We start from the raw sequence: 16,701 nt of genomic DNA, 5'->3' as shown, positions 1-16,701 counted from the left end.
AGAGTTGATGTATGTTTCTGTATATAATTGTAGTTGTATCTATGGATGTTGGAAAATGACACAGTCATTTCAGTTTCATATGCGTCTCTACCGTTAGAAACAAAGGAAGTAAGTTGTCTGTTTATGTATCTGAAACTAAGAGGAGAAGTGTATCTGGTTACTGTTATAGATATGACAGTTTTTGTGAAATGTATTGTCAGGCAAGTAAGCCACATAGAAACCCAGCGCAACAGGTTGGATCATCATAATTACACTATTGTGTGTGTGTGTGTGTGTGTGTATATATATATATATATTATATATATATATATATATATACATACACACACAATAGTTTAATTATGATGAGTGCAGCTGCCTCTGTGGCCCGCCACTCTCCCTGCAGCCAGTCATGCACACAAGGTTGGCTGGCCCAGTCAGGGCAGCCAAGGGGGCCCCGGTGTCAGTGGTGTTGTTTTGGTGCTAGCATAGTCAGCGCCGCCGGTCGCGAGGCAATCAGAGCTCAGACTGCACCGGGGAAATTTTAATCTGGCGCCGGTCGTGAGCCAGTCGCAGCTCGCAGACTGGCAGCCAATCAGCAGTGGTGGCTCCTGATTGGCTGACGGTCTGTGTGCTGCGATTGGCTCGCCCCCAGCGCCAGATTAAAATTGCGCCTGCGCTGTCTGTCCAGGTCTGCCGGTGAGGGATAGTTAGGAGGAGAGAAAAGGAGATTGTTAGGGTTGCTGTAGTGTGGGCTTGAGATTGATTTAGAGCAGGGGGATAAGGATAGTGTGGGTATGTGGTGGGCTTCAGAATGAGAAATGGTGACAGCAGGTGGTGGGCAAGGTGGAGGTTTAGTGTGGTGTGGGTGGAGATTAGGAGAGGTAACTTGGAGAAAAGGGAGGGTGCATGGCTTAGTGGTGGTATAACAGGACCATTGTCCTGTTATACCACCAGGAATAATAATAATGGAGTTATGGGAGCTAATGTGGAGAGTACTAGATGGGATGAAGGGAGACAGAGGAGAGGAAGGAGGGGGAGGAGACTATGGAGTGAGGAAAGAGATGGGAACTGGTGGTAGAGGAGAGAGTTATGTAGCTGCTAAGTGAGGAGGGGAGCAAAAGAAAAGAGACATAGGGGGGATATTCAATTACAGGCGAAAAGTCAGAGGTTGGACTTTTCGCCCTCATCGCTGTTTTTTCAGGGATAAAGTATCGAGCACGTGCCCACTTTATCCCCGCATTCAATTATTATCCAGCGAAAACGGGACCGGCGGAAAGGTAAGTATCGAAAAATACAGGGAATTTTCGGAAAATGTTCCTGGCACCCCCCTAAAGATGTCCAGACATGGGGGATCACTATGGGTACCCCCGTTTTTGCCTGCTGAAGGTAATCAGGGTTTTGAAATAGCCGTGGCAGGTGCATAAATGTGCCTGTGAAGAAGGGGTGAAGAATAGCACAGCTTTTTTTTTGCAAAAAAAAACTAATTGCATCAAATTTGGGGTACATGAAAATGGGTGCAAGCATATTTTTAAGTCCCTAAAAAATTCTTCAAAAATGCACCTGCCGTTGCTACCCGCATACTAGAAAACACCTGCCGCCTACATGGGAACTCCCCCTGAATCAATTTCGCTACTTTAAAACTTTGTTCCCCAATATTTTTTTTTTTTCGCCAACAAAATTAAAGTACATTTTTTGGGGTGTCCTGAAGATTTTTTTTTTTTTGACACAGATTAGTTTTAGGGGACACTCCCAGGGCTGCAGGCTATTTTTTTTAAGTCTGCACCCCTAAACCCCAATTCTGCACTTTTTTTCACCATGTAGCGGCATAGCGTTTTTATGCGCAAAAAGGTGCCAAAACATATGTGTCCATAGACGCATGTTTGGATAAACCATATGGCAGGTACAATAATCAGAGTACAAAAAAGGGGAATAAAAGGAAGAATGCAGGAAGGATATAGAGGGATCCTCCCTTGGATTCATTAGAGCGTGGGTTACTGATACTGGTATGATATTCAATAGATGGTAGTTATCACATATGTTAGGGTGATATATCTTATGAGGAATCTGTATGATTTACCACCGGACTCCTGGCCGGCGGTTCAAATCCCGACAGCGGCAGCCCGACAAGGATGATAATCCCGATCGTCCCTAGGTAAGTATTCACTAACCTAATTCTACCCCCTAACCCTCCCTTAGGGGTGCCTAACTCTAGCCTTTCCCCTCAGTACCTAACCCTAATCCCCCCTCTAAATGCCTAAACCTAACCCCCCCTTCCCCGTCACCTAAACCTAAGTCCCCCTGAGGGGGGGTGCCTAACCCTAAGTCCCCCCCGGGGGTGCCTAACCCTCCCTCCCCCTAGCCTAACCGTAACCTCCCGGGGGGTTGCCTAACCCTAAGTCCCCCCCGGGAGCCCTAAACCTAACTATCCCCCCACCGCGGCTGTCCGCGCTCGGCGCCCGGCATCACTTCGATCAGGATGCCGGGCGCCGGTCACCCGGCGTCGGTAAAATGACAGGCGTCTAGATTTAGACGCCTGTCATTTAACCCTCGCCGGGATTAAGCAGTCGGGAAGCCGGCTGTCGGGATTAGGTCCGCCGGCTTCCCGACTGCATACCTGCATATTATGGTCTGGTTTTCATTGTATGGTGATCTTATGAAAAGGGACCACTAAATCTCAATTGGATAGACAAAGAAGAATGGGATATTCTCTCCATCTCTTAAAAAATATATATACAGTATATCTTTGAAAGATGGGCTGTGAGGCAGAGGTTATTTTGTATTAAAAATGCTAAAACCATAAAAAATGATAAAATATTGACATTAGTATAATATATGTTATGTTTATTTTTTCAAAAAAGGTGCAATTTCCATATCTATGTTCAGGCCTTCTGGTGTGAGTGTTCCCATTTCGTATGGTTCTTGTTTCTTCTTTACCAAGAATATTATCCATATTTCCTTCTCTCCATGGTGGTATAATCTTCTTAAATTCGATAAACTGTAAATCCCTCGGGTTGCTGTTATGCTTCTCTTTAAAGTGTAGCGGGACACTGTGATTTTATTCTTTTTTGATTTGGATGTTGCAGAGGTGCTCCTGTATTTGTATATGGAACTTTCTTTTTGTTTTGCCCACGTACTGCAATCCGCAAGGGCATGTGAGCATATATATAACTCCTGTGGTTTGGCAGCTGATTCTGTCCTTGATGTTAAATTCTCTGTTATTACTAAAAGACCGTATTTGTTTAATGAGCTGTATGCTATTCCACTTAGTTTTATTTGCAGGCTGTGCATGTTCCGCATCTGGAGAACCCTATGGTGGTTGATGTCTTTCTGGTATCTCTTTCTCTTAGGTGGCTACTGACCACTGATGTTCTAATAATACACATTTCAATCGCTCATTAATTGTTCACAAATCGTTCATTAAAATGTCGAAAACGACCAGAGATCATCGCCTGAATATGCCAGTCAATCTGCCGATAACGACAGATTGTGCATGTTCGGGGATGAGGGCGGGTGGCTGCACTGAACGACATATTGTTCAATGTAGGCACTATACAGGATCAGGAACGACTGTACGATTACAATGTTGTATTCGTACTGTCGTTCCTATATCGGCAAGTGGATATGCACCTTAAGGCCTATTTCACACTTTGCCGGTTTTGCCCGGCCGGCAAAAAACCAGGCAGAAGCCGGCCATTTTTTTTCAGCCACTCAGTGCCTTTCACATGCAGTGGCTTTGAGCCGTTTTTAATGTTTTTTTTCTCTGGGCATGCGCAGCAGCAGGAAACTGAGAAAAGCCAGCCGGCGAGTGGGAAAGGAAACATTGTTTCCTATACGCCACTGGCTTGCAGGGACGGCACAGGCACGACACGGCAGCCGTCCTTCTCAGTGGATATTCCCGGCTGTAACATGGCGACCGTGCCATGCCCAGGCCGTCTGAAAGGAGCCACCTGCTTCCATGATTAATTAAATTTAACACCCCGCAAAAAAACAGGAGTTTTTTTGTTGGCTGGCCAATACCAGCAAGTGTAAAATAGCCATAACTCTGGCTTTAATATTGATATGGTTCATAAAGTTTGACACTTAAGGGGCCTATCCATTAGGCGACCTGAAAAACTGAACAACTAGCGTTCAGTCCTTCAGGTCGCCTAGGTGCGGTGCCCGCACTGAATGGCGTTCACTGAACGTCATTCAGTGCAGGATACCGACCTCCTATCTGAGAACATGCCGAACCTGATGATCGTCGTCAGGTTGACGGGCATGTTCCACAGATAGTCGGCGTCGGCAAGGACCCAGCGTGCACGCACATCACTGGTCCTTGCCGGCTATCCATTGGATGACTTCTGAACGATGCAACCAAAACCTCCTGGTTTTGGTCGCATCGTTCACAAAGTCTTCTAATGGATAGGCCCCTTTACTCAGACTGTGAAGTTAAAATTATACTTTTGTAGATTTCACACAGGATTTTGGCAGACTGCCAATTTCCACTTGAGCCAGCTTGGAACCTGTAATTTAACAGTGTCCCTATTTTTAATGATAGTGTGGTCCAAATCGTGGTCCGTAATATTCTGTGCAACTCCCCTCTTTGTATAGACTCACCCAGCAAGTCAATTCTGTATATCCAAGGCAACAAGAAATAGGGGCGCACAATAGTGAAGTATATAAAAACTTTATAATAAAATCAATTCACACGTACATCAAATAAATGAATAATCAGCATATCACCAAGCCTAATATAGCAGCTCTCCAGATTGGAAATATAGTGGAAATATAAAACACCGTTCCCAGGTTGGACCACAAACACCTTTCTTCGGCAGGACTCTGAACACTGAGCGCTGCCACCATGAGCGGTAACTGCCAAGCCTAGGCTTCAGTTCATTCACGGCAACGTCACTGCGTCATCAAGTTCTTATGCCATCAGCGTCCAAATGGTGATTATTCATTTCTATGATGTAAGTGTGGATTGATTTTATTATAAAGTTTTTATATAATTCACTATTGTGCACCCCTACTTGTTTCTGTATTTATACATATATGTATATATTTATACATATATATATATATATATATATATATATATAAAAATGCTTATAAAGAGATGAAGGTGATTTGGTCAGTGGTTGAAGGGCAGAGGTTGGGATAAAAGGATGCATTACAATAGACATTGAGCATCAGGTGCCTTTTGCTTCTGTACAATCAGGCAAGGTCATTAGGATGACAGGATGGTATATTTAGAGAATAGATTGCATTGTGGGGATGTGGCTTGTTCTGTCATTGAAGCCTGTTGGGAAAATAAACCAGGAGGCCATTGGCTTAAAATAGACCTTTTATCATCCACATTTAAAATGAGATTTATTGTGCTGCAGCTCAGACATTTGAAATGGAAGTATAAAGCCATAAATGCTTCAGTGAAAGTGCCAAATCACCAAATAAAAGGCATTGCCGGCATAAAAAAAACAATTACAATACCAGCCGCAAATGTAAGATGATTGTATTTATATTATTCATTAAACGGCTGATATTAATTACTGTAAATTTATGGGGCATTAACCCCATGTGATCAGGATGTACGAGAGTATCCACTTATTTAATAGTATAACTAATATTTAAGGATTTCCATGTTTGTATTGATAAGAAAAATCAGTCTATATTACTACTCTAATTATAAATCTTTATCTGGTTTGATTATTATAAGTTTAACAGCATCAGTCATAAGTCAGGTGGCTATCCAGTTTCAATGGCAGCATTATATAACTCCAGCAGCCTGAGGTCCAAGCCTTTGCTAGCTAATGTATGTAATGCAGTTCGATAGACCATCCGCTTCTGGGGACTTGCTATTAGGAAATGAGGAAAAAGTAATTTGCACGTAATCTATAGAGTGATAATCTCATACCTGTTGTCACATGGTTGGACAGGGAGATGTTCCCTTTTTTTGTTAATATCCAAGGGTGTCTTATCTTTCCCAACTGTATATAGATTCACATCCATCACCCCTGGTACTGTAGTATGGCAGATTTCTGGATCCGTATCGAGTCATCCCTATGTTGGTCACTGGTGAGGAACATGGTGTTAGGTCAGAGTTGTCCCTTTGAAGGTATTAAAGTCTACCAAAACTCTGCGCACTAAGCAGAATATTATCAGTCCTAGAAAAAGATTAATAGATAGAAGCTAGAGTAATGCTGGCCATACACCTACGCGATTTGGGGCTGATTACCTGATTTTCGACGCGCCGTACGATTAAATGTGTGGAAATCTTGTTTTTTTTTTAGGTAGGATATGATGCGGTGCGCGGTCCCGCAGCCGTCAAAACATATCGTGTGATCAGATGTGCAGTCCATCTTATCCGTCGTGCTCGTATGCTGATCGTGCAGTTTATTTCAGCATGCGATGCATCGTGCGTCAGAACGTGCGAGCAGCGTCATTTGATTTCTTGCCAACGCTCACAGCAAACAGCGAGCATAGGAGAGCAGCAGATCCATCACCACCTAAGAGTAGGATAGAACACAGGAAATAGAGCTGCATATAGCACTTTGTAAAGCCAGGCAATACAAAGCAATGCACAGTAGCTAGCAATGTAGAGCGTTCGGCAGGGTAAAAACCAAGCCTCACTAATCACAGAGCAAACAAAAACTGCAGAGACCTTAAAATGGCTGCTGCTATTTATACCCCCTAAATTTAAATAGAGGACTGTGCTTAACTAGGGGATTGCTGGGATTGACTGGGGCCCCCAGTCAATCCCAGCAACCCCCTAGAGAAGCACAGCCCTCTATTTAATTTTAAACTAGGGGTGTGCACCGGACACTTTTCGTGTTTTGTGTTTTGGTTTTGGATCTGGATCTTTCTTCGTGTTTTGGATCTGGATTGGTTTTGCCAAAACCACCCTTCCGTGTTTTGGGTTCTGGGTTTTGTGTTTTGGATCTGGATTTTTTCTTAAAAAATAAAAAAAAAACGCTAAAATCACATAAATGGGCCTTTTTTTGTTCCTACGCTATTAATAACCCCAATAACATTAATTTCCACTCATTTCCACTCTATTCTGAACACCTCACACCTCACAATATTGTTTTTAGGCCAAAAGGTTGTACCGAGGAAGCTGGATGACTATGCTAAGCGACACAAGGGGGCGGCACAAACACGTGGCCCATCTAGGAGTGGCACTGCAGTGGCAGACAGGAAGCCAATCAGCGTTATGGTGCCCATTTGCATGTAGCACGAACCCGGGAGATCCGTGCTACATGCATCTGTGTGATTGGCACAGAGCAATGACAGGTCCGTGAGACCCGTCTGTGCTGCTGTGGTAAAAAAAAAAAAAAAAAACCTGTGTAAAAAAAGAAAAAAATGGCGTGCACCCCCCCAAAAAAGAGCAACCAGCCCCGGGCATTAGTAACCCAGTGCTGGGTGTGCTTAAATACAGGGGACAAACGACGTAGGGGTCCCCTGTACTTAAGCACAACCAGCACCGGGCTAGTCAGAACCAGCGCTGGTTGCCAAAATACGGGGGACAAACGACGTAGGGGTCCCCTGTATTCTGCGCAACCAGCTCTGGGCTCTGATCCGGTCCTGGTTCTGGAAGTATAGGGGACAAAAAATGAGTAGGGTTCCCCTGTATGTTCCAGAACCAGCACTGGACTTTTTCTAGCGGGGGGCTGATGCCACAGCCAGGGGAGCCCTTTCACCGGGCCCCCCAGCCGCAGCATCAACCCTGACCGCTAGTCAGCCCAGGCCGGGGATCCCTGGAGAGCTGGGGACCCCCCCAATAAAGGGGTCACCCTCTCCAGGGCACCCCAGGCCCAGGCTGATAGCCCGGGGCTATCCCCGCCACCCCTGGTGGCGGTGGGTGGCGGGTTGATTGTGTGGTGTGGTGTAAATAAAGAATATCAAACATTGTCTTTACAAGTAGAACTGCAAGTCCCAGCTAGCCTGCCCCGCATGCTGGTACTTGGAGAACCACAAGTACCAGCATGCAGGGCATTAAGGGCCCACTAGTACCTGTAGTTCACCTGTAAAAAAAATGTTTAAAAAAACACAGGACACACACACCGTGACAGTATAAGTTTATTAAACATACATACACACACACACACACACACACACATGTACACATACTCACCTATGTAACCTGTAGCATCGGTCCACTTGTCCGGTAAAGTATCCCTAGGGGACCTGTGAAAAAAAACATACTCACCATCTCCTATGCGAGGTTCTGTCCTCTTCGTTCCAAAGTAGGCATCCCCGGACTTGGCAAAAAAAAAAAACGAAAACGCGATCCACGAACTTAGTACCGTTCTATAGAACGGTACTTCCCGAATGAGAGCTTAGCGGCGGGGTATCACCATGGAAACCCCGCTGCTAAGCGTTCATTGGCTGAGAGAGGTCATCTCCCGTCTCTCAGCCAATGAACGGCTCCCTCCATTGTAGTCAATGGTGGGAACCGCAGGGTAAACTTTAATAACCTTGCGGCTCCCAGCATTGACTACAATGGAGGGAGCCGTTCATTGGCTGAGAGAGACGGGAGATGGCCTCTCTCAGCCAATGAACGCTTAGCAGCGGGGTTTCCATGGTGATACCCCGCCGCTAAGCTCTCATTCGGGAAGTACCGTTCTATAGAACGGTACTAAGTTCGTGGATCGCGTTTTCGTTTTTTTTTTTTGCCAAGTCCGGGGATGCCTACTTTGGAACGAAGAGGACAGAACCTCGCATAGGAGATGGTGAGTATGTTTTTTTTCACAGGTCCCCTATGGATACTTTACCGGACAAGTGGACCGATGCTACAGGGTTACATAGGTGAGTATGTGTACATGTGTGTGTGTGTGTGTGTATGTATGTTTAATAAACTTATACTGTCACGGTGTGTGTGTCCTGTGTTTTTTTTAAACATTTTTTTACAGGTGAACTACAGGTACTAGTGGGCCCTTAATGCCCTGCATGCTGGTACTTGTGGTTCTCCAAGTACCAGCATGCGGGGCAGGCTTGCTGGGACTTGCAGTTCTACTTGTAAAGACAATGTTTGATATTCTTTATTTACACCACACCACACAATCAACCCGCCACCCACCGCCACCAGGGGTGGCGGGGATAGCCCCGGGCTATCAGCATGGGCCTGGGGAGCCCTGGAGAGGGTGACCCCTTTATTGGGGGGGTCCCCAGCTCTCCAGGGATCCCCGGCCTGGGCTGACTAGCGGTCAGGGCTGATGCTGCGGCTGGGGGGCCCGGTGAAAGGGCTCCCCTGGCTGTGGCATCAGCCCCCCGCTAGAAAAAGTCCAGTGCTGGTTCTGGAACATACAGGGGAACCCTACTCATTTTTTTCCCCTGTATTTCCAGAACCAGGACCGGATCAGAGCCCAGAGCTGGTTGTGCAGAATACGGGGGACCCCTACGTCGTTTGTCCCCCGTATTTTGGCAACCAGCTCTGGTTCTGACTAGCCCGGTGCTGGTTGTGTTTAAGTACAGGGGACCCCTATGTCGTTTGTCCCCTGTATTTAAGCACACCCAGCACTGGGTCACTAATGCCCGGGGCTGGTTGCTCTTTTTTGGGGGGGGGGCACGCCATTTTTTTCTCTTTTTACACAGGTTTTTTTTTTTTTTTTTTACCACAGCAGCACAGACGGGTCTCACGGACCCGTTAGTGCTCTGTGTCAATGACACAGATGCAAGTAGCACGGATCTCCTGGTCCGTGCGTGCATCTGTGTCATTGAAATACACAGCAGCACAGACGGGTCTCACTGACCCATCTGTGCTCTGTGTCACTGTCAATCACACAGATGCATGTAGCACGGATCTCACGAGTCCGTGCTACATGCAAATGAGCACCATAATGCTGATTGGCTGAGAGCCGTGACAGACGGCTCTGTCAGCCAATCAGCACTTTGCCCATTAAAGGCAAAGGCATTTTTTTTAAAATGGCCGCTCGAGGCAAAACCTCGAGATCCGACAGCAGATCTCGAGGTTTTGCCTCGGGAGAGGGATCCGGGGCAGACAGGGAGATCCGAGCTTGGGCTCGGATCGCCCCGGATCCCCGAAGTTCGGGTGGGTTCGGTTCTCAGGGAACCGAACCCGCTCATCCCTATTTTAAACGCGATCTATCGCATGATCGCATGCTTTTATGTGCGGTACACGATCAATCGCATCAGGGATCCGTCGTATAGTGACGCGTGATCTTACGACGGATCGTGTGTAAAATTATTTATATGTAATTGTGATACTGCGCTATGATATGTATAAATAAGCTGCTCTATTAGAAATAATACTTGTAATGATGTGGTTATAGAGCGCTAATAATATGTAGTATGGCTGATACAATTTATGAGAATAAATGTAGCTATGCAAGAAAAAGAAACATATGTTGCGCAATACCTGTAAAAGCAAGTGATTTTATTAGTTTATGTTTATAGTCTCTTTTGCCGATTTGGGCAGTTCATAAGTCATGTGAGGGGTTCCTATATAATGCCAATAGCGTGCCTGTCTGGGATGGACGCTAATCTGTCTGTCCCTATTGCTGCCTACCTTCCAGAGATGCAGCGCACAGCGTTGGCTGGTTCCCTTCTCCGTATGTTTTTTTTTCCGCTGTTGTGCCTCAGATGAATATGAGGATCGCGGTGACCGCTAAGAGTGTGATGCTGCGGTGTCCGTATAGCTGTTCCGTGTAGCTGCTTCAACGCGTTTCAGGCTGTATGCCCTTTTTCAAGGATTATTAGCGCTCTATAACCACATTGTGTGTGAAATTAGCATGAAAACGTACGGCAGGCACTGCCAGGGAGCTCCGGGGAGTTGAAGGGAAAACGGCACTGTGAGTCGCATCGGCAGGTGTATGCCCAGCATAAGTAGTTGCAGGATGAGGTGTTCTGTTTGTCTCTATGTTCAAACTAGTCCCATTGAGCCAAACATAGGAAAAAAGGCAGCACGTATGCGAGGGAAGGAGCATCTGGTCTTAATTGAAATATGAATTAGTTGATGTAAGGGCACTTTTGTGAGTTGGTGACGTGGTAAAACAGGTACCTTTTAGTCTTATACGTGGAAGGGTCCATCTCTAATTTTGAGTCAGGAAAATATAAGGCCCACTACTAATCTTATAATCTTATTACGCAGGCATGAGGTTCAGCCTACTTATAATACAGTATATTAATTGTGTTTTTAAAAACTTTCCCTGAAACCTTGACATTCTACTTTTGAAATATACTAAAAGACAAACGAATAAAATAGTTTGCATTATATATAATTAATTCAAAATATAAGTGTGTATAGTGGTCTTAAATGCATATTTCACAAACTGAGCATTAGGGAGTTGATTCTCAGTTGGAAGCAAATGGAAATGGACGGACCCTGTGGATATCTGCAAATTGCCATAGAAAGCAATTGCAGACTGCGCATGCACCATACCATGCATACACACATGGCCCGTAGGCTGAAATGCAGACAAATTGATCCATCCGTCTACGTTTTTGGATGGCGACTATGCGATCTTGTGGGAGTGTTATGGCTATAAGCTGACTTCAGTGCTTGTTAGCAATGTGCGAATGGAGATGGGACGCATGTTTCAGACAGATCTACAGATGCTCAGTATTAGACCTCAAACTCGTCCCCCACTCCAGGGCTTTGATTACTCACCTGGGGGTCTGCTGCTGTCTACCACATCTCGGGTGGCTCCCAGAGAAAAGACAGCCCCGTTTTGAATTCAAGAAAGCCGATGTGAAAGTGCTCTATTCGGATACAGCACTTTCTCATCACCTAATGGACTAAAAAAGAGGCTGCCTCTTCCCTGGGAGCCAGCTGAGATGCAGAAAGGAGACTTGTGGACTGCCAAAGGGGTCTGTGGGTGCACAGCCTGCACACCCCGGGCACACGCCTCTGCTGCCCTAGATTACCTGCAAATCAGTCCTAGCCAAGGACCTGTCACCTCTACAAGGACTAACCAATACATTATAATTTATAGCCAATAAAATTAGGTATTGAGATTGGGCTAAATTTAATTTAACACATTAATACAATACAATACAATCTGTACAGGCACTGATGAGCTTAGTCTATTATTTAGGCTGATTACTCACTTGTGTTAGGGAAAGGGGCCTAAAGCCAGCAGGAAAAATGGGGATGCAGTTAGGATACCGGCGGGCGCTATCCCGCCCACCGATATCTCGACACTTACATCCTGACATGGGACTAAAGATAGGCATCGAAATCCCGACGCCTATCATTAGCCCCACTACCGAATCCCGACACCCGGCATACCGAACAAAGATATGCTGGGGGACTTAACATCTAGCCATGGGGAGGGGGAGGGTTAGGTTTAGGGATCCCCAGGCAGACCCAGGGTTAGGCACCCCCCAGGAGGGTTAGGGTAGGGGAAGGGGGGGTTAGGTTTAGGCACCACTAGGGGGGGTTAGGGTTAGGCACCCACTGGTAGGGTTAGGTTTAGGGTGCATGGAGGGGAGTTAGGTTTAAGCACTAACGGGGGGAGGTTAGGGATAGGCACTAAGGGGCGAAGTTAGGGTTAGGTACCCCTAAGCGACGGTTAGGGTTAGGGGGGGAGAGGTGAGGGTTAGGGTACTTACCTTCAGCTGTCGGGATTTCGACCTGCCGGGCTGCCACTGTCGTTATTTGATCCAGGGGCTAAACAGCCACTGGCATTACATACAGCTTCTGGAAAAATTGCATAACTAATGTTTGAAACACAGGAAGAGGAGATTTCTAGTTACATGAGCAGATCCAGTCACTTTACCTGAAAGAATCAATTTATGGCCAGTTTAGCACACGTACTAGACAGAATTTGTACAGATCTAGTTAGTTGGGCTTGGGTGTGAAGTCCAATGCAATGTGACCAATCAATGATCGCACATATTCTGCTTATTAATATACCAGTTTTTGTATTGACACGTCCCACCCTCCTAGCCCAGGACATCTGCTTTCCCGGTTATGTAGGACAACTTCTTCTCTATGCTGCTCTACCTCATCTTTGCAAGTCAGCTCCTACTGTGCGTGATGGAGACAGGACAGACCATAGAGGAATATTAATAAATGTGCCTTTCACCAATATATGTGAAAATAAAGTATGGTAACAACTGATTTGACCCCGCACACAAAGTAATATCAAGCCATTATGTTAAAAGTTTTTTACCAAATTGTCCCTAGAATTACCTTTATTGCAAAATGCTTGTTAGAAACAGTATATAAACTATTAAAAGTAGAATTTTTAAACATTAAAGGCAGAACTACAGGCAGTGTAGGGGATGTAGCCACTATGGGGCTCTAAAGTTGCGGGGACCATGGCGCCAGCTTATAAAGGCACCCGATCTCAAAAGACTTGGGAGGCTAAAGCCACATTGCCAGGCCTCTAATCATATTTTGCTATGGGACCCAGCGATGCACTGTTTACATGTATCTTGACATTGCTTGAGGGACTTTTTCCGTCTGAATTATGAAACATGCTACTCTGAACACGCCATTTATTGAGGAGAAAAAAAATCAACTTTGGACCAAAATTGCCTACTATCCTGGTATGGCTGGGTGAATTTGAGAGAGCCCAGAACAGCAAGGTGGGCAGAGACATACCATGAATAATGACATCAAGCCACGCCCACCTCAGTGAACACTGTGTGGGAAGCTTTGCCCTGCCCACATTTCTCAACATCTAACCATTACAGAAAGCTGGACAGTTGGATTAATTGTCCATTATTGAATAAGGAAGGAATACTCTATCACACTTTACCTTTTAACAGTACCATAGAGACAGAAAGAGCAGAGAGAGGGCAGTAAATAATATAAAATTATAAAGAACAATTCAACAATTTAGAGTCTGTTGCTAGTTATTGTAAACATATGTACAATGTACTGTAGCCTAAATGTATTTATAATAATTGTAACTTTATGTAGATATATTTTTTTTAATTGGTATTATGGCACTAACACACCTTTACTATGTCTTCCAGGTATGAATGCAGCGGTTCGTGCTGTGGTTCGCATGGGAATCTATGTAGAAGCTAAAGTTTACTTTGTCCATGAGGTACGTTTCATAGAGCTGTTTGTTTTTTATATGATTATTGTTACATATCAATAGGATAAATATTTTATGATTATTTTCCATTCAAAGTCCACTTGCTTTGTATATTGGGTATTGTGAAATTCAAACGTATTTCCTGTGGCGCTCTGAGTGTTTACATTTTCTGCGATGTGGGAACTTTGAACTTTTGAGGTCCATTCTTTGTATGAAGCCAACATTTCATGCGGAATTCAACTCAAAATAAACATTATCCACACACAGATGTAACTAACATAGTATCAGTCTGTGCAGGTGCTATGGGGCCGGTGCTGGGTCGGCAGTGTCTCCAGTTTCAGTCTGTGTGTATATCTGTGCTTTTGGGAAGTAAACGAGGAGCCCAAAACTTATTTTACAGTATTTATATTTTCTCAAGACATACTGAGCACATTGTCAGTCATACAGTTTTGTACTTTGGAGTTATCGTACTGAAAGTGATTCGGAGCTTTTGTACTGTAGGCTCTGCTTATCATTATTGGCATAAACACTACACATTTTTTCTTCTGTTTCTCATAATTAATTCTGATAACTAACAATAATGGTTTTATGACATGGAAGGTGTGCTTTACCAAGCTATGGAGTTGATGTATCAAGCAGAGAGGAATCGGTATGTAATACCGGCAGGACAGGATCCAGTCGGTCAGAATCCTGACGCCTGAATCCCAACAGGGTTAACATACCGACACTTGGTGTTCGAAACCCTATCCCTCTTCCTACCCTATCCCTAACCCTCCCTCCCTGGTGCCTGATCCTAACCTCCCCCCCAGTGCCTAAACCTAACCTCTCCCTCCCCGCACCCTAAACCTAACCTCTCCCTCCCCGCACCCTAAACCTAACCCTCCCTCCTTAGTGCCTAACCCTTCCCCTAATGCCTATACCTAACCCCTAAAGTTAACTCTAACCCTACCCCCAACCCCGTTACTTACCTTCAGCATCCCAGCGGTCTGGATGCAAGCACCGGGATTCTGACCGGCGTCGGTATTCTGGCACTGGTAATGTAAGCGTTAGCATCCAGACCGCCGGGATACCAAATGCATGTCAGCAGAGAAATGAGTGGACAAGTGAACCAGTGGAAAAGTTACCCATAGCAACCAATCGGCCTCTTCCTATCATTTTACAGAAAGTACTTGATAAATGCTACATCAAAGCTGATTGGTTGCTTTGGGCAACTTCTCCAATGGTCCATTTCTTCATTCTTTTCACTGCTTCATACATGAACCCCTATATTTTCAGTGATTATGGACGCATGTCTTTTTCTTTCCGCATTCAGTATGTGACTCTTCTGACAGCACTCCATCTCCCATGATGCTCAGTGCACTGCTTTAATACTTAGCACATGACGTTACTTGCTAGCTGGAGGTGGTATTGAGCGTCCCAATATTTGGTTTATGTGTGCAGCTCCGAGCACTGCGGTTTACACATGTCTATGGTCTGACAACCTCTGTCCCATTTCCCACCTTTCTTCTTACATAGAGCCACATTCACAAAAGAAATTCCAAAATATGAAGGAAGAACATAGCTTGTTTTACAGTCATTTCATGTAAGATGACACGAATTTGCGAGACAATCTGATGTGCTCTAAAGAAAAGTGTCAAATGATCTTTATGCTAATCAGGACCCTAAACTGTTTCATGAATTTGTCAGAATAGTTATGGTCTTTAAATCTGCATCCTCTCAGTATAAATCCATCAAATATTTAAAAATAATGGCAATCAATGTGAGGTATAACCAATGCTGCAAAATCTTTTTGGCTAAACTTGCATCCTACGATTGTGGCATTAAAACTGGTGTTAAATATACATAAATTATATGGTGAGGAAAATATTGATTCCATTTTGAAGCAGAAAACCTTATTTCTTACACTTTTGTGAAAACAGCTTTGAAAATGACCATAGTATTGGTTTTGTATTGCTCACTTGACTTGGAGTTTTCTAATAACCAACCCAGAGAGATAAAGAGTGATGTGTTTTATTGGAGCATCAAATATTTTACTTTTACATTTGTTGTAAAAAAAATAAAATTGTTTTCTAAACCTACCTCTGCATAAATGTCACATACCCGTGCATAGACACGTCTTGATTTAATCATTTTCCGCATGTGAAGTTCATTCTAAATGACACCTGTTTTGTTTGAAGGGTCAGTAGCGTCATGCTGTTGTTGGCAAAACACACTTTAGTGCAATGTTTATATTACATGTATGTATATAGCTTTAAAGGTTTGCGATTTTTAAAGGTTTACCCTTCAAATGTTTCATGTTCTTGCTGTCTATTGAAGGTATGAAGTATAATTACATAAAACAAATTAAATTATTAACCTTTTTAAAAATGTATATCTAGGATAGTTAATTGCTTATAGGTTCTAAAGGATTGTGCTAAATCTAATGAGGATCTACTGTAACTGTAATTGCCTGGCAATGTCCATTTAATAGCTATTTACACCTAATCTGCATCATTAAGCAATCATAAAGGTTGTTACCAGTTTAACCTGAGGAACACATTTTCTTTTCTGCTATAAATTATTTCTGAGTTAGATGTATCTAACATTATATAATATTGTTTCCACCAAATCGCGAGTTTAGAGGAGTTTAGAGGAGAGTTTAATGAACGTTTAGATGAGATTACTCACCCGAGATTATAGTGTTTTCTCTCTTCCAAACTCACCCAAGCAAGCAGCCTGCACATATCAGTGAGAT

At 44.2% G+C, this 16,701-nt stretch overlaps 1 protein-coding gene across 3 annotated transcripts in view; it reads left to right on the top strand.

Moving 5' to 3' along the window:
- PFKP (phosphofructokinase, platelet) overlaps nucleotides 1–16,701 on the top strand; it is a 118,516-nt gene that overhangs the window by 2,385 nt on the left and 99,430 nt on the right. For all 3 annotated transcript variants that reach the window (XM_088462716.1, XM_088462714.1, XM_088462713.1), the window contains exon 2: nucleotides 13,903–13,976. In XM_088462716.1, coding sequence (XP_088318842.1) covers nucleotides 13,903–13,976 — 74 coding nt within the window. The remainder of the gene's footprint in view (nucleotides 1–13,902; nucleotides 13,977–16,701) is intronic.

The sequence above is a fragment of the Taudactylus pleione genome, unplaced genomic scaffold (genome assembly GCF_031769625.1).
Source record: "Taudactylus pleione unplaced genomic scaffold, aTauple2 ptg000053l, whole genome shotgun sequence".
NCBI lineage: Eukaryota > Metazoa > Chordata > Amphibia > Anura > Myobatrachidae > Taudactylus > Taudactylus pleione.
This window is presented reverse-complemented; position numbering and strand designations above follow the sequence as displayed.